Source organism: Micromys minutus, assembly GCF_963924665.1.
Source record: "Micromys minutus genome assembly, chromosome: 10".
Classification (NCBI taxonomy): Eukaryota; Metazoa; Chordata; class Mammalia; order Rodentia; family Muridae; genus Micromys; species Micromys minutus.
In genome coordinates this window covers 14,023,426-14,044,728 of record NC_137979.1, presented here as the reverse complement: position 1 = coordinate 14,044,728, position 21,303 = coordinate 14,023,426, and the positions used below count along the sequence as shown (strand labels likewise).

The window sequence follows — 21,303 nt, the reverse complement described above, 5'->3', positions numbered from 1 at the left end:
TCAGATCCCATTACAGATGGCTGTGAGCCACCATGTGGTTGGTGGGAATTGAACTCAGGACCTCTGGAAGAGCTGTCAGTACTCTTAACCACTGAGCCATCTCTCCAGCCCAAGTGTATTTTTTATTAGCTCACCATTTTTAAACTTAGTGTTTAGTTTCTTATTATATTTGTATTTATTTTTAGGAATTACCCAACTCTGTCTTTCTGGTGATGGAGGTAGGTATTCTACCAGTATTGACAGTAAGTATTAATAAAGTTGATTAAATGATTTAGCTTCTACTTCATAAAGAATATAAAATTTAAGTGTTGTAACTAGATAATTTTATAAACAACTTTAACAGAACAGTTTAAATTAATTTTGAATCAGTGGTTTTATTTTAATTACTTTTTCTTTTTTAAAGCTAAATTACATTTTTTTGGCTGGGCATGGTGGCACATGCTTATAATCCCAGCAGAGGCAGAAATAGGTAGATCTCTGTAAATTTGAGGCTAGCCTGGTCTATATAGCAGGAGTTCTAAACTGTACAGTAGAGACCTTTTTGCAAAAATAAATGAATAAAAAGAATACAATACATTTTATTTACTTATTGTATGTGTGTGGGAGGGATGGGCATTGACTTGAACTTTCTTTAGTTTACTTGGCTTTGGTTTTGGTTTTCAAGACAGGGTTTCTCTGTGTAGACCTGGCTGTCTTGGAAATAAAGGCTGGCCTTCAGAGCACAGAGATCTGCCTGGTTTAAGGCATGTGTCACAACAGCCCAACTCAGGAAGACTTTCAAGCATTGGTTCTCTCCATTGTCATCCATCATGGGTTGGTTTTGGGGATCCAACTCACGGGTGGCGCCCTTACCTGCTAGCTCACTTTAAAGACACTCCTGTTTTTAGAAAATTTATTCTTGAATATAAGATGTTTTTGTTATTGTTTTTCATTGAAACAGGTCTTACTGTGTGTTTTAGGTTTCTTGGAACTCAGTTTATAAGCTCAGGTTGTCCTTGAACTCACAAAGATCTGCCTCTCAAGTATAAAGAAGTATACTCCCTTATCAGGCTATGAAACACTTGTTTTTAATCTAATCACAATAACAGTATCTTTTGAAGTTAATTACCTTTTTTTTGTTTTTACTTATCAGTATTGCAACGGTGGAGACCTGGCAGATTATTTGCAAGGTAATTTTAGTGCTACACTTCCTTATTTGTGTGTGTGTGTGTGTGTGTGTGTGTGTGTGTGTGTGTGTGTGTGTGTGTACAGGTACACCATGACACAAATGTGATTAGAGGAAAATTTGTGGGAGTACACTGTCCCCTTCTGTCATGTGGGTCTCAGAATGGAAGTCAAGTTGTCAGGTTGGGTAGCCAACACTTTTTACCAGCTGAACCATCTCACTAACCCTGCAAGGCAAATTCATGTGTACTTATCAATGTTCAGTAACAGGCATATGCTTAATTCTGAGAGGATTCTGAAATGCTGCCTCTGTGTCCCAAACTTGTCTAGAAACATTCAGTAAATACTGTGTTTAACTTGTAGTTATTTTGCTGACCAACTGGTTTTAAATTTTTAAATTCACACAAGTATTAACCCTTTTTTCTCTGACAGTGAGGAAGAGTTTTAAAGGAGGGGCTTTTCCCCAGGAGGGAGAAACTAAATAAGAATTTCTTTTCTTTGAAAGGCATAACTAACTTACCATCGCTGAGCCATTAGTTCCTTTCATTTTCTTTAAAAATAAAAGCTGAGTGTTGGGGCTGGAGAGATGGCTCAGTGGTTAAGAGCACTGACTCCTCTTCCAGAGGTCCTGAGTTCAATTCCCAGCAACCACATGGTGGCTCACAACCATCTGTAATGAGATCTGATGCCCTCTTCTGGTGTGTCTGAAGACAGCTACGGTATATATAAGAAAGAAAGAAATCTTAAAAAATGTGGGTGCTAGAAACTAAACTTGATACTGGAAGCACTCTCAACTGTAAGCCATCTTCATCTAAACCATGAAGGATTTAAATCTATTATGTACAGGCAAGAGATTGCATTGTGACAGTCAGATTTATTACTATAATAAATTTATAAATGCATACTAAGTAAGTTTGGTTGTACACTGTATAGTAGGCCTTTTGAAGTTTCCACTATTACATATATTGTTTTGTATTATCACAACTACTTTATAAAGTCAATCTCATCAGATTTCTACAGAAGGATCTTCTTTCCAAGTCACACATGGGGCAGGGGCTGGGAATTTAATCGTCCTACTACCACACCATGCTATTAGCCTATAGCTTCTCCATGTGCTGTGATAGTCACTGAATAATGATTACAAGAGTAGAAATATGACTTAAGATGTCTTCACTTAAGAGAGATCCTGTGTGGGCCAGGAATATTGTGGCTGTGCGAGTTTAGGGGAATTATATAGAAATCCCCATAGTACAATGGACATGGGTCCACACAAGGATTTCACTTGTCTGTAGTGTGTTTGTTCTTTAGCTACTCGGTATGAAACCTTGCACATTTTTCCTAGGTGTGACCAGTGTGAAACAGAACTTAGTTTTTGATCTATAAAAGACATTTGCATTTGTTGAGCATTTGTATTCAGAGATGCACCTTAGGAACCTTGACTAGTAAAAATAGTAAAGGAAAAAGGAAAGATCAAAAATAAAATTAAAAATCAGTTCTCCTTAATAGATCAGGTTTTTTAAGAAATTTTTTGTTTATTTATATTTTGCTTGTTGAATTAACAAAAGAAATACATGCTAATCCTAGGTTCTTATTTCATATCCTCTTTAACAGCTGGATTATCTTAATGGAATGAAAAGGTATTTGGTTTTTGTCTGTTTAATTATTCATGTGATTCCTTTTCTACCAGCTAAAGGAACTCTGAGTGAAGATACTATCAGAGTGTTTCTTCATCAGATTGCAGCGGCCATGCGAATCCTGCACAGCAAAGGAATAATTCACAGGGATCTCAAACCACAGAATATCTTGTTGTCTTATGCCAATCGAAGGAAATCAAATGTCAGTGGTATTCGTATCAAAATAGGTAAATAGCCATGTCATGGAAAGGACATTTTGGAGACAGTACTTTTATATCATTTTAGTTCAGACTTGTTAGACTAATGGATTTTATTAATGCCATTTTGAAATTGTTACAGGATTCACTGAGATCTGTTTAGATATGTGACTCTTTTTCTTTAGTCTAATAAGGGCCAAATGCAAAGCCTGCTTCTCTGTATAGGGGAACTGGTGTAGTATGCTTACAGGCAGCAGGTTATGATCCTGACCCTACAGTTCTGACTCTGACACAGATGTCCAAAGGAATCTCACTTGGCCTTTGCCAGTGCTTTTAGTGCTCTGGCAGTGTGTGAAGCTATTAGTAAAAAGAATTCAAATTCTAAATGTGGTATTGATGCTTAATGAGAGCTCTGTTAATTAATAATTTATTATAAGTAGCATTTCCACTTGCAAAGATTGAGGATCCTTGAGTAGACTTACATAGTTGACTGTTGCTACTATTTTTAACTTCTTTAAATTGAGTCATCTACTTGTTTTCTTTTGGTGGACAGACTTTTTCAATAAACACTTTGTTTTCACAGTTCTTTTGTGCCTTCTGTGTCTTACAGAATTAGTTAATATATGTAAAGTCATTTGTTCTTTTTTTTAACTTTGTGAAACAGCTGACTTTGGTTTTGCACGTTACCTGCATAGTAACACAATGGCAGCGACACTGTGTGGATCCCCAATGTACATGGTGAGTGAGGAGAACTTCTGTATGGAATCTGAACAGGGATTGACAATTGTTGCTAATTATCCTAGCAATAATGAGATCACACAGACAACTGGCTTGGTGGACTTAAAAAGATGTTCCACATTTGTTTTGTGGTTTTAAATCTTCTTAAATTTTATTATTTTATGTGGATGAAGTTTTTGCCAGCTCAAAGGGCATCAGATCCTCTAGAACTGGAGTTTCAGACAGTTGTAAGCCATGTGGTTTCTGGGAATTGAACCTGGATACTTTGGAAGAGCAGCTAGCACTCTTACCTGCTGAGCTATCTCTCCAGCCTCGTTTTGTTTGTTTATATTTACTTATTTAGAAATTGGGGCTCACTATGTAGCCTTGGATGACCTAGAACCCACTTTGTAGACCAGAGATTCAACCTAGCTCTGCCTTCTAAGTGCTGAGATTAAAGGTGTGTGCCACCATGCCTGGCCCTGTTTTTTTTTTTTTTTTTTTTTTAAAGATTAACTATTATAGAAATCTCTATGTATTGGTCATTTTGTTGTTGTTGTGATAAAATACAATGACCAAAGGCAGCTTATAGAAGGAAGAGTTTATTTCGGCTTATGGTTCCCGAGGGAGTCCATACTGGCAAGACAAACATGGTAACTGACAGTGAAGCAGGAAGCTGACTGAACACATTATGTCCATAAACAAGATGAGAAAAAGAGAGAACAGGAAGTGGGGTGAAGCTGTTATCCTCAGAACCCACCTCCAGGGACATACTTCCTTCAGCAGTGCTCCACACTGTGAAAGTTCCATAATCTCCCCAAATAGCACCATCATCTTGGTACCAAGTTCAGATACATGAGCCTGTGGGAGACATCTCTCAATGAAACCACAACACCCTGTTAAATTCAACTGAAAATAAAATGTCAAGTAATACTGCCATAGTATATGTAAATGTGCAGTAATTAAGAATACTTACAAAAGCTGGCTGGTGGTGGCTCATGCCTTCAGTCTCAGCACTTGGGTGTCAGAGTCAGATCTCTGAGTTCGAGGCTAGCCTGGTCTACAAAGTAAGTTCCAGGACAGCCAGAGCTACACAGACAAGCCCTGTTTCAAAAAACAAAACAACAGCAACAAAAAAGAATACTTATACATGCCTTTTGGGGTACCTCTTTTTTTATAAGATAGGCTTATCTTCTACACGATGTCTGTCTTAACAAGTTTCTTATATTGTAGAAGTTATTTTTTTTAGCTTCACACTTAATGCTGAAAAATGATCTTAGCTATTTATCCTTTGATAATGTATAGAAGGGTATGAACTTATGAACTAATGTGAAGTATTAAGCTTAGAAATAATTATGGAGCTGTGGAATTATATGAAATAAATAAATATGACTATCAGGTGAAAGAAGCAGGTGGATCTTTGAGTTTGTGGCCAGCATGATTTACATAGCAAATTCTAGTTCAACCCAGGTTAAACAGTGACACAGTGAGACCCTGTCTCAAAACGAAACTCTTATTTCTGTTCTAAGTTTGTACCCTCTAAAGTAAACATAACTTTGAGTATTGGCAGATGTCTGTAATCTAAGGATGCAAGAGTTGTGATAGGATGATTGTGAATCCCAGGTCAGCCTAGACTGACCACCAAACCCAATCTCATAAAGTCAAAACATTGAGAATCTGCTTTGAGGTCAAGAGAACTAGTGATGAAAAGTTTTGGATTTTTTTTTTTTTTGTTGTTGTTTGTTTTTAATGAGATTTACTTTTTAAACCACAATTTTATTGTTTATATAAAATAAACCCAACACTTTAATAGAATTCTAAAACTTGTTAAGTACGAAATTAGGTCAAGATCCCAGCTTAGCAGCCTGTGCCTATAATCCCAACAGTTAGGAGGTGGAGGCAGGAGGAGCAGAAGTTAGGGCCAGTCTGTGCTGTGTGTAGCAAGACTATAGCTCAGAAAAAAACAAAAACAACAAAAAAAAATGAGTTTAACCTTGATGAGAGTATTTTGGCTGATTATTTTAAAAGGCTTACTATCTGGGAAGATAGCTCAGTAGTGCTGGTCTTTGGTTCAGTGACCTGAACCATGAGGAGGGTAAGAAGGTTCGTCTGAGAGATTTACTAGAGAAGCCAGAGAGGGGTGAGGGAGGGAAGAGAGAGGGAGAGAGAGTATGTGTGCAACAATTAAGAGCACTCACTGTTATTGTAGAGAACTGGATTCAATTCCCAGAACCCGTATGTGGTATCTAGCCATTTGTAACTGCCATTCCAGGGGAACTGATACTCTTTTCTGGCCTCTGTGTGCACTGCACACATGTAGCACATAAACACACATACAGGCAAAACATCCACAAACATAAAATATAATTTAAAAATCTTTAAATCTACTAGAACAAGTCTTATGTATGGGAAATAGTTTCACATTAAGTGTAGTTTACCTCTTTAGCATTTGTTTGGTTGATTTTTTTTTTTTTTTTTTTTGATGGAGGTGAGTTTTATTTTGAGACAGGGTCTCATTATGTAACCTTGGCTGGCCTTTGCTTTGTATACCAGACTGTCCTTGAACCCATGGAGATCTGCCTCCTAAGTGCTAGGAGTAAAGGCATGTACCACAGCAATGGTGTGGTTTTGTTTTTGTGTTTTAACTTGATGATAGTGACAGGGTCTCTCCAGTTTGTGGACCCTCAGCCTTCCAAGTGCTAGAATTACAAACATGTGCCTGTACCCCTGACTGTCTTTGCTTTAAAGATAGTTTTTATTACTGTGTTTTATATTATAGGCTTTTTGTTTTTACAAGTTTTTAAATTACAGAAAAATATAGGGGATAATGTAATGTGTATCTGCCATCTATATTTAATAAAACATTTTTCTGCTTTTGCCCTGATCTCTCTCTCTCTTTTTTTAAGGGAACTAACAATTTATTATAAGTGCTAGGACAGAGGATAAAATATTGACTGGGTTTATCTATACAAAACTTCACTAATAATTTAGTTATGGTTTTAAACCTCCAGTGAACCTGTGGAGCTGAGACAGGTGATAGATATTTAGACAGATAATTACTCCTAATGGATATACATGTAAACATTCTCTGTTGTAAACTTATTTTTTTTAATTTTTTAAAATTTTATTTTATTTTTTAATTTAATTTTTATTGGATATTCTCTGTATCTACATACATTTCAGATGTTATCCCTTTTCCCCCATTCTCATTCCCCCTCCCCCTCCACTTGCTTCCATTAAGGTGCTTTTTCTTTTAAGAAAAAATATTCGGGCATCCAAGTCTTTTTTGAATCTTTCCCTGGTCCTATTTTGTTTTCATTTCCCACCTCCTGGGATTTCTGACCTGTGATTGGTATATATTTTTCTTAATACTAAAATACTCTTACTATATTTGGTATCCATTATAATATATAGACATTTGTTTTTTCTTTTCATGCAACATTGTAATGTAATTTTAAGTTTGACAGTATCATTCTATAAGGGTAATATCACAATATGTTACCATTTTTATTTTGTATGATTAGATCATTAACAGTGAATTAATGTATGCACATTAAAGCTGTAACTAATATAGTTCGTGTCTCTTGAATTTTTGTGAACAGGCTCCTGAGGTTATTATGTCTCAACATTATGATGCTAAGGCAGATTTATGGAGCATAGGAACAGTGATCTATCAATGCCTAGTTGGAAAACCACCTTTTCAGGTAGCCTGACTTTTTCTTCTGTCCTTGGTTCTAGCATCTTCAAATTTTACAGTTGCCTTTGATTTATAAAATAAAGAATACTTTAAAAGCAGTAGGCTTTAGGCTCCTCTGTGACTTACTTGATTTTGTTACAGTTAGTGCTATGGGGAGCCAAAGTGTTTGCTTTTCCTTTCTTGATGGAAAAAGACTGGCATGAAGCCTGTTGGATGTTTTCCAGGCTGGTGGAGTAGAGTCAGGGCTAGCAGCTTATGAAGAGTGGTAACCAAAACTCTTCCTGCTAGCCTGGTTTGGGGCTCATGGAATCCAGATGAAGTGGGGGCACAGAAACTCTGTCTCCAACTCTCCATTCCTGGCACTCCATGGGTAAGAGGGGGGTATTGAGATTCTGCGTTTGTCCTCCTCATCTTTTCCTATTCAGAGGCTGACATTCAGAAGATATGCCAGTATCTCGGGTTCATATGGTCAAGCTATAATTTTGTTTTATTAATTTTTAAACCTGAAAATTATAACTGAAATTATTTGCCTAGCATGGGATAAAAGTAAACCAGTAATGCGGTCAAGTTATTTTGTTTGTATTCCCAGTGTGGTGTTTGTAGCGCAAAGTCACTAATCCCAGCCACTCTTCTTATAACAGTGCTGCTGTTATGGAGAGACAGTATTGGCAACAGACTTGTTTTCTTACTTTAGTCCCTTGAAAGTCATAAGGTAAAGCACACCTAGATTATACACAATAAAAATATACTTGTTGGGTAGGCCAGATAACCTCCAGAACAGCAGCTTTTCTGTTTTAGGCTCCTTTGAGTGCCTGGTGTCAGAAAAGTCATATTGTACCAAGATACCAGAATGTGCATACCATCTGAGAGGTTTATGTCTTATGTGCCCAGCAATTCACTTGTAAAGAGTCCATGCACTCAGCGTACACTCCACAGTAGAAACATGAGTGTTAACCATGGATTTGGAAGTTTTGTTCCTCTGTATTTAGAAAGTTAACTTTTTCTTTTTCTTAAATAGGCTAATAGTCCTCAAGACCTAAGGATGTTTTATGAAAAAAACAGGAGTTTAATGCCTAGGTATGTGATTAGATTTTATTTAAATTACACAAGCTTTTACTCTAATTGTTTTATTTACTTGCTTATTTAGATGAGAGTCTTACTCTTCGGCCCATTTAGATGCAAGCCCACAGTCCTCCTACTTTACGGGCTATAACTATCATTCCTGCCTTGTCTGGGTGTACTGTTTGTGAACACAGTAGTTTGTACATTTCTCTTAGTAAGTCTTTCAATTTATAGAAATATTGTAATAGAAATTAGAAAGATGCTAACACACCATAAATACCTGTTAGTACTGTATCATATGTTATTTATTTTTAAAATGTAAATTTAAGAGAAGATATCACAGAGCTTATATATATTACTTGTGGAAGCAAACAGACACAGGTTCATAATGCAGAAAGTAAATTCCTACCTAGACTGGGGACATTCTGTAGCAATAATAAGAGTTATTGTGTATTTTTCCAAATATTATTTGTGGGAGTTTTTTTATTATTATTCTTTTTTTTTAATGGGATCTTCTCTGTATTTACAATTCAGGTGTTATCCCCTTTCCACCAACCCCTCCCCACCCATTGCCTTCATGAAGGTGCTCTCTCTCTCAACCTCCCTTTCCTACCTCAGCATTCCCCTACACTGGGAAAATGACCCTTTGCTGGACCAAAGTCCTCTCCTCTCATTGATACCAGAGAATATATTCTCTGCTGCATATGCACCTGGAGCCATGGGTCTCTCCATAACAACTCATTGGTTGGTAATTAGTCCCTGAGAGCTGTGGAGGGTTTGGTTAGTTGATGATTTTGTTCTTCCTATGGGGTTGCAGACCCTTTCAGCTCCTTCAGTCCTTTCTCTAGCTCCTTTATTGGTGTTCCTGTGTTCAGTCCAATGGTTAGCTGCAAGCATGCTCCTCTATATCAGTATGGCTTTGACAGAGCCTCTAAGGAGGCATCCATATCAGATTCCTGCCAGGAAGCCCTACTTGGCATCAGCAATAGTGCTTGGGTTTAGTGGCTGCATATGGGGTGGATCCCATGGTGAGGCAGTCTCTGGATGATCTTTTCTCCAATCCCTGCTCCTCTATTTGTCCTGTTATTTCCTCCCATGAGTGTTTTGTTCTCCCTTCTGAGAAGGACTGAGGCATCCACCTTCTGGCTTTCTGTCTCTTTGAGCTTCATAAATTCTGTGAATTGTTTCTTGGGTATTCTGAGTTTTTGGGGGGCTAGTATTCAATTATCAGTGAGTACATACCATGAGTGTTCTTTTGTGACTGGGTTACCTCACTCAGGATGATAGCTTCAAGTTCCATCCATTTGCGTAGGAATTTCATGAAGTTGTTGTTTTTAATAGCTGAATAGTACTCCATTGTGTAAATGTACCACAATTTCTGTATCCAGTTCTCTGGTGAAGGACATCTGAGTTCTTTCTAGCTATTATAAATAAGGATGCTGTGAACATGGTGGAACATATGACCTTGTTAGATGTTGGAGCTTCTTTTGGGTATATGCCCAGGAGTGGTATAGCTGGGTCCTCAGGTAGTACTATGTCCAATTTTCTGAGGAACCACCAGACTGATTTCCAGAGTGGTTGTACTAGCTTACAACCTCACCAACAGTGGAGGAGTGTTCCTCTTTCTTCACACCCTTGCCAGCATCTGCTGTCACCTGAGTTTTTGATCGTAGCCATTCTAACTGGTGTGACATGGAATCTCAGGGTTGTTTTGATCTGCATTTTCCTGATGACTAGGGATGTGGAGTACTTCCTTAGATACTTCTCAGCCATTTGATGTTCCTCAATTGAGAATTTTTTGTTTAGCTCTTTACCTTATTTTTAATAGGATTATTTGATTCTCTAGAGTCTAACTTCTTGAGTTCTTTGTGTATATTGGATATTAGCCCTCTATGAGTTGTAAGATTGGTAAAAAGCTTTTCCTAATCTGTTGGTTGCTGTTTTGTCCTTTTGACAGTGTCCTTTGCCTTACAGAAGCTTTGCAATGCCATGAGGTTTTATTTGTCAATTCTATCTTGGAGCATAAGCCATTGGTGTTCTGTTCAGGAAAATTTTCCGTGGGAGTTCTTTATACATGCTTGAGAGAGAAAGTGTGTGTGCATCTGTATACAGACAATTTAAGATAAATTGCATTTTGAGTTGTCTTTTTTTTTTTTTTCAGATTGGCTCTTACTAGGTAGCTCAGGGTGACTTTAGTTTGGCCTCCTGAATGCCAAGATTACAGACATGTATCACCATGCCTGGCTTTTTAAAAATTCTGTATTTTAAATGCTGAACAGTGTGTTTATCCTTTTTGGTAGCACAACATAGAGTCTTATAAAACTAGATGTTCTATTTTATTTAATCATGTTTCTGTTCTCATTTTTTGCTTACTACAAACAGCTTTAGTGGAAGTGTGTAAAAGTACCCCCTGTGCTTTTTTTAAATTTTTGCTGGAAATATAATTGTTGGACTGACAGACAGATGTACTTTCTTTTTCCTGTTTGATGCCAAAGTGTAAAAAGAAAGGAAAGAAAACCAATTAACTTTTTAATTTATATTTTTCTATTCATTAATGAGGTTGGTTCATTTTTATTTGCCCTAATATCTTTTACTAGTTTGTAGTTCATGGCATGTATATTCTTGTTCCTCATTTTTCAGTTATTTTTATATATTAATATTGGCTTTTAGAAATTATTCCATGCCAGTTGCATTTATACTTAAGCTTTTCCCATTTCTAGACAGGACTAGAGGAGGTTTTTTTATCTTGAGAGAATTTTATACCAGCTGTTAATACAAATTGTGTTAAAACTCAGGCTATGTATTGTAGCAGATCCTTGTAAACAACAGTGTTGAGCACATGCAGAGGTCTGTTCATTGCTGTGTGGGCAGCTATTAAAATGTAGTATAGTGCCTTTCTTTCCCTCACTTGAAGGCATGAAGCTTTATCAGGTCTTCTAGTTATAGATGGAATATTTGTGAAAATGTATATGATATTTTTATTTATCAGAATGAAAGCAAAAGTAATGTAGTTAAAAATACATATGAACTCAGTACTTACATTGTCTTTTACTTCAGTATTCCCAGAGAAACATCACCTTACTTGGCTAATCTCCTTTTGGGTTTGCTTCAGAGAAATCAAAAGGATAGAATGGACTTTGGTAAGTAATAATGTCACGCTTTGCATATCTTCTAATGTTATATTTGCTGAAAAGATTATATAGATTGCTTTTGATGTATCCATTTCGCTTTTGTCTTTTTGTTTGCTTTTGGTTTTGTTAAATTTTGTTTTATGAGTCAGTAGCATTTCTCTGTGTAGCCCTGGCTGTTCCTAGAATCCCCTCTGTAGATCAGACCTCCAACTCATAGAGATCCACCTGCTTCTACCTTACAAGTACTGGAGACCCAGTGAGGAGGCCACTTGAAAACAGAATGCAATGGAATCATTAGAAGGGTTGAGCAGGGGAAATTAATCTGATGCTTCTAGAAAGTTCCAGTCTGACTACAGACCATATGATTGGAAAGTCAAAAGCTGGGAGTTTACTCACTTGAGACTAGAGTGTAGCTTAATTTGGGGTAATAGGAGTGAGGAATGAAGTAGTTGAGGTTTTGGACCTTTCTAAAGGTAGAGATTTCAGTGTTTACTAATAGTTTGTTACGAAACAGATTAAAGTAAACTCCATGGGCTTTGGTCTGAGCTGCTGAAAGGATAGCCTGTCAGTTACAGAAATAGGAAAGCTATAGATAGGGAGAACTGTGGGGACCAAAGAGGAGCCATGGTTAGACATGTTACATTTACAGTAATGACTAGGCAGCTAAGTACAGATGTCAGCAGAGAGCTAGGCTAAGGATAAATATAGATGTTAGTCAGTGGGTGATATTTATTAATCATGACATTTTCTAATTACTACTTGAATTCTTAAAATTTACTAGTTATTTTCTTAATGGTTGCTTTGGGATTATGATGGTATCTTATTATGTTTATTTTGTATAAATGGCAGTTGAATTCCACCAAATATAAAAATTTCTGTTGTGATTCCATTGTAGCCTCTGCAATGTGCTAATTGTCACACAGTATATCTATGTTATTTAAACACAACACAGTGTATTAATTATTGTGTTATGTAGTCTTATATCTTTTTATAGACACGTTGTAGAAGAAAAATATCTATAGAGTCTTAATATTAACATATTTTTACCATTTCTGATATCCATATGGATTGAAGTTACTGTTTTATATCTTTTTTTTTTTTTTTGCTCTAATATATTTCTATTTCTCTTTGCCTCTTTTGTGATCTCATTAGTTAATTTACCTAGAAGTCAATATCTTAGTTGTAAGCCTTAGCCTTTAAGGGCTGAGACATCTCTCCAGCCTTAGTGAATTTCTTTTTAAAGATTATGTTCTCATGTTTCATTACAGAAGCATTTTTCAGTCATCCTTTTCTTGAGCAAGTTCCCGTTAAAAAATGTAAGTTCCATTTTTACATACTTTTACTTACTGAGAGCATACAAGCTAAAAGACAGAAAATAATATTTTGAAACAAAATTAATTTTTAATGTGTTTCTCAAGAATTTCTTAAGCATTCCCTATATATCTATAATTGTATTTGTTCAACAACAGTTTTTCTTTCTATATCCAAATTGAAAAAGGTTTAATAACTGCTGCATTTTTATCTAAAATTTTTTAAATTATTTTTATGCTCTGTGTGTGTGTGTGTGTGTATACATAGAGGACAACTTGTAGGAGTCAGTTCTTTCCTTCTACCATGTGAGTTTTGGTAATCAAACTCAATTTCGTCAGGTGTGGTGGCAAGCACCTTTACTTTCTAAAGCATCTCTCCAGCCCAACTATTGCATTTCTGGTTAACTTAATTTTTTAAGTTAAAATTTAAAAGTATTTATCTTTGTAATTTTTAAGTATGTCTTTGTGTCTGTGTGTAGATATGGGTGCAGGAATCCAAAAGAAGAGGTTAGACCCTTTGGAACTGGAGCTACAGGTGCTTGTGAGGCAGCTAATAGAGGCCCTGGGCCAAACTTAACCCTCTTAACTGCTCTTGCATTTTATTTATTTATTGTGTATGTTTGTGTATTCATGCATATGCACATCTGTGCTAATGCACACATGTGTGTATGTATCTGTGCATATGTACACTTGGGGAAATTAAAGGACAACTAGGTTCACCCCTTTTACCATATGGGTTGGGGGGATCGAACTGTTGGTCAGGTTTGGCTGTTAGGACCTCTACCTGCTGAGCCATCTTCCCAGTCACTTTTCTTTTTTCCTCCCCCAACCCCAACAGTGTTTCTCTGTGTAGCCCTGGCTATCCCAGAACTTGCTCTGTAGACCAGGCTGACCTCAAACTCGGAGATCCACTTACTTCTGCTATATGAGTGCTGGAATTAAGCATGTACCACCACCACCCAGCTCTTTTTTTTTTCTTCTTAAATATTTTGTTTCATTTTTTTTGTTCTATCTAGGAAGCACTAATGAATAGGTAAATGAAAAATTTTGGTTAAAACTAGGTCATTGTTGTTTTGGCAGCTTGTACTATTAGACAGATCTTACAACCCACTATAGAGAGATACAGTTCTTTTACTGTTTTTCTTCCCTAGCTTGCCCAGTCCCCGTGCCTGTGTGTTCTGGCCCAGGCCCTGGAAGCTCCTGCAGCAGCTCACCATCTTGTCGTTTTGCATCTCCACCAGTAAGTTGGGTTTTGTTAAAAATGATTTCAGAGTTAGGGCTTTTGTTCATCCAGTGGGTGTGTTTACTGTGCAGCTGAGGTCTAGGAGAAAGGACAGCAGAGTTGGATCAGATAGTCCAGACTTTGGCTCTTTGCTCCCTTAGCTGTGTAATTTCAGTAAATTTCTCTAGACCCTTTTCTTCTGAACAGGGATTATTACTGCCACCTTCTGTGCCATGTGGGAATTTAGTGACACACGCAAGCTAATGATCTAGGGTGGGTAAGCAGTGGCTAGTTACTGTGTGCTGTGAAGGCTCACGCTCCATGCAGTTTGAGGAGTGGGGATGAGTGCTACTGGCTCACCGTGAAGTTCTTCCGCTATTTCTTTCATGGCTTTGTCCTCTCCAGCTGCTTCTTGATCCTCAAGGGCTTGTGATTCTCTGTTCATTCCTTTTCCCTTGAGTCCTGTTTTACCTAGATCTTTTCTCTGTTACACCAGCCCTACTAAGTGTATTACAGCCTTCTGGTCTTGAGACATTTTACATTTGGAGGCACCGTGGGAGCTCTTGTGTCAGCTGTTGTACTTCACATAGTATCCCATTAGGCATGGAGTTCGTGACTTCTGTCAGAAAGAGGGAGCCATGAAAGGCAGCTGTGTTAATAGCCAGCTGAGACAACCTGAAAGTTTAAGAGGAAGCTTGAGAGCCCCTGTATCCCATATTGACGTGGCAGTGGGATGGTGCTTTAGTATTTCTGTGTGAAATGAATGCAGCTTGCTTCCTTTAAGATAATTGAGCATAAGCCCTATTTGTCTAACACTCAGCACATTCACAACAGTGACAACTACCGTTATTAGTTTTCTTGAGAAGTCTAATAGCCAAAGCTAAAATAGATGTGGAACAAAGCCTGTTGCTAAAAATGAGTTTTAGTTTTAAAATCATCAAAAGGGGGCTGGAAAGATGGTTCACAAGTGTTGGCTATGCAAGCATCAGGACCTCAGCGTAGACCTCCCACATCCATTTACAATCTGGGCATGCTGGCACTTGGGCCTGTAACCCCAGCACAGTCCAGTTTCAGAAACAGTCAGATTCCCCAGGGCTCATGGAATAGCCATTCTAACCAAAACAGTGAGATCTAGGTTTAGAGAGAACCTGATTCCAAAATATGGTAATAAATGATACAGGAAAGAATCTAAAGCCAACCTGTAGCCTCTAAATGCACACACACAGACAAGTGCACCTGCATGCATACATGACCACACACACAAAATTCATGTTCTGTAACTCCAGTTCTGGGAGTGTTTATGTCTTCTGGCCTCCATGGGGATTATATACAGACAGACGGACAGACAGACAGACAAATATCCATACAGATACAATTTAAAAATAAATAAGTAAATAAAAAAGTTAAAAAAAAAACCACCGCTTCTTGCACAGCCCTGCAATATAAACCAAATAGAAAAATTGGTATGTTCATAAGGCTTATATTACATTTCTGTGAATTTGAAAATTTGATAAATTTGATAAAATTTAAAAGAATGTATGTTCCTGCATCTGTCTGGAATACCTGGAATGGGAGAACCAAGCCCTAGACATATTAGTTCTTTATCTTGCTGCCATGGTAAAATGCCTGGAAAAAGAACCATGAAGAAGGAAGGGTTTATTTTTGCATAGTTTGAAGGGGTACAGTTCAGCCTGATGGGAAAGATATGGTGGCAAGAAAGAACTTGCTCACAGTTGTGTAGCTCAGGAAGCAGAGACGGCCCTGTGCCAAGCTATAGCCTATATAAAACTACTCCTGTGGCCTACATTGTCAGCTAGGCCATTTCTCCAAAAGGTTCCACAACTTCCCAAGACATTGCCATGAGCTAGTAGTGCCCAAGTGCTGAAACATTAGCCAGTGGGGGACATTTTACATTCAAACCATAACATTCTACTATAGGCTCATGGTCAACTCTCCATGCAAAATGTACTCTACCCAACTTTAAAAGTTCCCTTAGTCTGAATGTTAAAACACCGTTCTAAAGTCAAAAGTCTTTAAGACTCAAGGTAAGCCCCTTTGAAATGAAAAAAACAAAAACTTTAGTGCTTCCAACTTATAATGGCCAGGGTAAACATTCCCTTTCAGAAAGGAGAAACATGAAGGTATGTATGGAGGAAGTGGGGGCTAAAGTGAGGCTGGAACTGTCAGGACAAATGTCAGACCTACACTTCCATCTCTTCATCTAGTGTTCATGGTGGTGTCATCTGGGCTTCATCTCAGATGTCATTAGAATTTCACCTTAAAGGCTTCATTCACAGCCACTACCTCCATGTAGGGAATCTGGGCCTCAGCAGCTTCCTTAACCCTTTTCATAAACTTCCTTTACCTATTCACTCTTTATGTTCATGCCTGAAAAACCTACTGGAACAGGACATCTAAGATACTCTCATTCAGTTGTCCCTTTAATGGAGCTTTTCAAAACAGTTTTGTGTTGTTACATCGTGTAACTTTTCACAGATGTGATCTTGCCCTCCTGTTGCCTTTCTTACTTCCCAAGTTCAGATTGTGTAAGGTGATTTGAGTAAGTGAAGATTGATGATTTGGAAACATTGAAGGTGAGGAGGGCTGGCTGCTGCCCAATATATAGGGCTGAGCATACATGCACGAGGCCCTCAGTTCTGTCCCCCATGAAAAAAACAAAATTAAAAATAAAGAAGAGGTGGTTTTAAAAAAAAAAAAAAAACCCAAAAAAGTGGACATAGTAGTGTAACACTTTGGTCACATAACTTGGGAGAAGAGGCAAGCTGATCTCTGTGAGTTCAAGGTCAGCCTGGTCTACATAGTGAGTTTCAGGACAGAGCTACACAGTGAGACCTGTCTAGAGAAAAAAGAAAAAAAGAAGAAGAATTCGTAATTAGAGACTTGAGATAGGAAAAGAGAAAAAAGAAAGAAACATGTTTATGTAAAAGCCAGAATATAAAAAGAGTAAAATGTCGGGACCTGGTCTGTGCCATGAGGATCTAGGAAATGGAATATAGAACAGCTTTGGATGCAAGAGAAGAATCACTTTGAACAAGACAATAAAGGAAGGCAAGGTGTTTATGGATTCAGGTGCCTTTTTGAATAGCAGGGAAAGAAATTAGAACTGTGTCACTGGCAATAAATCACAGAGCAAGGCTCTTGGGTCACATCTCAGTTTCATTAACCTTTAATTGTGTAATATTGGGGAATCCTAACCCTTTGAGCTTTTATTTTTTTCGTTTATCTAGTTGTGAAATGGAATTCAGAATACAGCTAGAATTGGAGCTGAGCAGATTAGTTAATTCTTGCAATGTTAGTCCTTCATTTCTCTTCACTTCATTACCTTCAGAATGTTCCAAAGGGTGGCAAGGGGACTTTTCATTATGTATGTGAGACATGCAAAAAGACATGGGACTGTTTGCTACAGGTTCCAGCAAGAAAAACAAGGTGAGAGAGCTAGACAGATGGTTCAGAGTTAAGAGCACTTGCTGCTCTACCAGAAGATCTGAATTAGATTGCCAGCACCCATGCTTTGGTAGCTTACTACAGCTGCCTGTAACTCTTAACCCCAGAGGATATTACACCCTCTTCTGGACTCTGCAGGGACCCACATGCACACACTATGCACACATAAACACACATACACATAAATCAAATAAATTTTTAAAGAGCAAGATCAGGACCTTGTCTTTAATTTCAGTACTTGAGAGTTAGAGGCAGAGGCAGATGAGTCTTTTGTCTACATAGTTCCAGGACAGCTGATGGTGAACAACATCAGAGATTGACCTTTGATCTCTTGATACATGTGCACTGCGAACACCTTCACACATGCCCAAATGCGCACACACATACATACACATATAAGTAGATGTGGCAAAGTGCTTCTGAGACTTATTTTATTTTAAGTGATGTTTGAAGACTTGGGGGAAAATGAATTTGGGGTTTAAAGGCCTGGATTTAAAGAACATGATGTACAGCTCTTTTTGTTTGTTTGTTTTCCTTTTCTTAAATACCAATATTAAATAGGATTATAGAGACTTAACACAACTTATAAAATTGGTTGTTTAGAACCATCTTATAATCAAGGCATTGCAGGAGAGTTATCACCAGAGTCCATGAGTTTGCCAAATGCAAAAAGATACATAGCAGCTTATGCCACAATTGTTTAAATGTAATTGTATACTTCTCTCCTTTCTTGTCATCTCTCACACAAACCACCTCTTTCTTTAATAACAAAAATAAAAGGAATACATCCATACTTGTAAGGTTGTTTAAATCTTTCTGTGATCATAAACTTGTAGTCTAACAGACTTACCCATATTGATATGTCTGTTCTTGTACATAACATTGTTTCTGCTTTTCTGTGTGCAATATTTTCTTCAGTATGTCTAGAACTTTTAATGCACAGTATGGGATTAAAGTCACTAGACATTATATATTTAGTCATTAAGTAAATAGTTACTTAATGTTGCTTTGCGAGACCATGAGCTGGGATTGGGGAGGTTGCAGTGAACAAAAGTTTACCTTCTCCAAAGTTTCAGGTGAGGTAGATATGTACATGTAATAAATACTACACTTTTAAGAATCGTTCTGGAAGTGTTTCATAAGTCTTTCTGCAAACATTGTAAACTGCTTTTCTAAAAGAAAGGTCTTCAGAAAAGATTGTGTGTTTATGTGTGTGTGTGTGTGTGTGTGTGTGTGTGTGTGAAACCTTAGATGGAGGTTATTCCCACTTTTATAAAAGACATATTCTTTAGGCTATTCTGACTTGCATTTGATTATTAGGACAGTTTTAATTTTATGTTGTTAATTTTAGTCCCTTCCAGATATGCAGCATATTCAGGAAGAAAACTTATCCTCCCCACCATTGGGTCCTCCCAACTATCTACAGGTGTCCAAAGATTCTGCCAGTAATAGTAGCAAGAACTCTTCTTGTGACACGGATGACTTTGTTTTGGTTCCACACATCTCGTCAGACCACTCATGTGAGAATCTTTTCTACTTGTACACATTATAATTTTTAATTTACTAAATCTAAACCTCAAATGTTACAACTTGTTGTGCAGGGCATCTTTTCAAATGAGCATTTGTTTAGTTGTTTTGAATTCTCAGAATTATATACCTACTTTTCTAAAATATGTTTAGTGATTTCTTTATAGCGTAGTATATTTGAATTCTGAAGGTAATGAAAATGTTTAAAGAAATAATCTAACATATGTTCACATCTAAATAGAAAGAAACAGAAAAGCAGCAGAATAAGCAAGTATCTGTCATGAAATGATGTAAAAGAAGAATCCATTAAAGAAAAAAAATAGGAATTGGGGGTCTTTTTAGTTTGGTCTGAAAGGATTCTCCCCATGCTGACATCAGACTTGCACTTTTTCTGTGTCAGCCCCTCAAGTCCTGGGACTGTTATGGGTATGCACCACATACTTACTTTTAGATCTGTAGGAAGGAAGTTAGGGAGGGAATCCGGGTGAGGTAAATTTAGCCAGGGCTATGTAGAGTGATGGTGAGCACCAGAAAACCCCTAGAAAGAGGAGCGAGGCAGAACAGTTGACAAGGGAAACAAGCTTGCTGTGGTTGTGAAGGAATTTGGTTCAGGGGAGCTAGAGCTTTGGTCCTGTTTGTTTGTGTGCAGGACAGATTGACACCAGGTCTACTCAGTTGCCCGTCTCCCCACCTAGTTTACTAGGACCATCTCCTAAATCATACTTAGTTCTCAGCTGAACAACTGAAAGGAAAAGAAAAACAGCACAGCAGGTATATGTGCACTTTAGAATCAGTGCTGTAAAAAACTAGGGAATTTCCTTTAAATATCACCCTGTAAGACATGGTTTTATCTCATTATTAGAAGTAATAAAACTTTGAAAGTTATGAAATATTTCAAACAAAATATTACAGCAGAAACTCAATTCGCCCCCATGGCATGCATGCATCAGTATTTTTCTGTATTTATTTTAAACTACTTTTCTAAAGATAGGAAACTACAAGTTCATATAAAGTCCCTTGTCTCCTTTTAGTCCTTTGGATCTGTCTTCTCCCTGTGAATATTTTGATTCCTCAGTCTATACCTGGATTCATAAAAAACATGGTATTTTTGCCTTCTCTCTGTTGAAGTAAATGTTACAGAATGTTTATTTCAATAGTTTTTTTGTTCCTATTTTTGTTGTGGACCTGGATGCATGTCCAATAATAGACTAGTTCTTCTTTGGTTTTGTTTTGTTCTGTTGTTTGGTTTTTCAAGACAGTATTTCTCTATGTGGTCCTAGCTGTCTTGGAACTCCCTCTGTAGACCAGGATGGCCTCCAACTCACAGAGATCCCTGCCTCTGTCTGGCTTCCTTGTACTGGGATTGAAGGCCTGTGCCACTACTACCTGGCTATGACTAGTTCATTTTAGTGCTTCAGTTTCACAGTACAGCTAAAGCCCAGTTTGCCCATTTTCCTACTGCGTCACACTAGATCATTTCTGCATTTTCAGTATTTAAAATGTACTTTAGGTATCTGATATATTATAGGTTTCTTCAAACCAGGTACCTTATAAAATGTAAGTGCAGAATTTGTCTCTGAAATATCAGTGTCAGGAATTGTGCCTGTGATCTCTGTTGTGCTGCCAATGGTATAATGACATCTTCTTCTCAATTTTTATTTTTTATATCTAACTTTACCTGCAGTTGTTTTGTAGACAAAATGAAGATGGAAGGATCTGGTGATATTATTTATTTGGTGTGTGTGCCTACATTCCTAGAGTTTAAATTAATAATAATTTTCATGGTCCTTCTTCTATCTTATGGGCCCTCAGGATCAGACTCAGGCCATCGGTATTAGCAGCAGACCCAGTTTCAGAATCGTAATTGGCATAAGCTGACATGAAGACACAGCCTTCAATTCCTTTCAAACACTTTACATTCACTATTATTTTTTTAAATGATTCTTTTCTCATGTGTGTGAATGTTCTGTCTGCATGTATTTGTATGTATGCTTGGCACTCACAGGAGGAAGAAAAGAGCACTAGATTACCTGGAACTGGAGGAAAGGATAGTTGTGAGCTATGTGGATGCAGGGACATAATCGGGGCCTCTGCCGTAGTAACCAGTGCTCTCAACTGCCCCACAAATCCTCTTAATCATGCGTATACAGCAAAACAAAGGATTGCACCATGAAATA

At 37.5% G+C, this 21,303-nt stretch overlaps 1 protein-coding gene across 3 annotated transcripts in view; it reads left to right on the top strand.

Moving 5' to 3' along the window:
- Positions 1–21,303, top strand: part of ULK2 (unc-51 like autophagy activating kinase 2) — a 73,047-nt gene that overhangs the window by 12,724 nt on the left and 39,020 nt on the right. For all 3 annotated transcript variants that reach the window (XR_013975209.1, XM_080924307.1, XM_080924306.1), the window contains exons 4-13: positions 186–218; positions 1,133–1,169; positions 2,852–3,025; positions 3,660–3,733; positions 7,315–7,416; positions 8,428–8,486; positions 11,529–11,611; positions 12,871–12,918; positions 14,064–14,152; positions 18,951–19,119. Coding sequence is in view for 2 of the 3 variants with exons in the window: in XM_080924307.1 (XP_080780433.1) it covers positions 186–218; positions 1,133–1,169; positions 2,852–3,025; positions 3,660–3,733; positions 7,315–7,416; positions 8,428–8,486; positions 11,529–11,611; positions 12,871–12,918; positions 14,064–14,152; positions 18,951–19,119 (868 nt within the window). In the remaining variant the exon portion in view is untranslated. The remainder of the gene's footprint in view (positions 1–185; positions 219–1,132; positions 1,170–2,851; positions 3,026–3,659; positions 3,734–7,314; positions 7,417–8,427; positions 8,487–11,528; positions 11,612–12,870; positions 12,919–14,063; positions 14,153–18,950; positions 19,120–21,303) is intronic.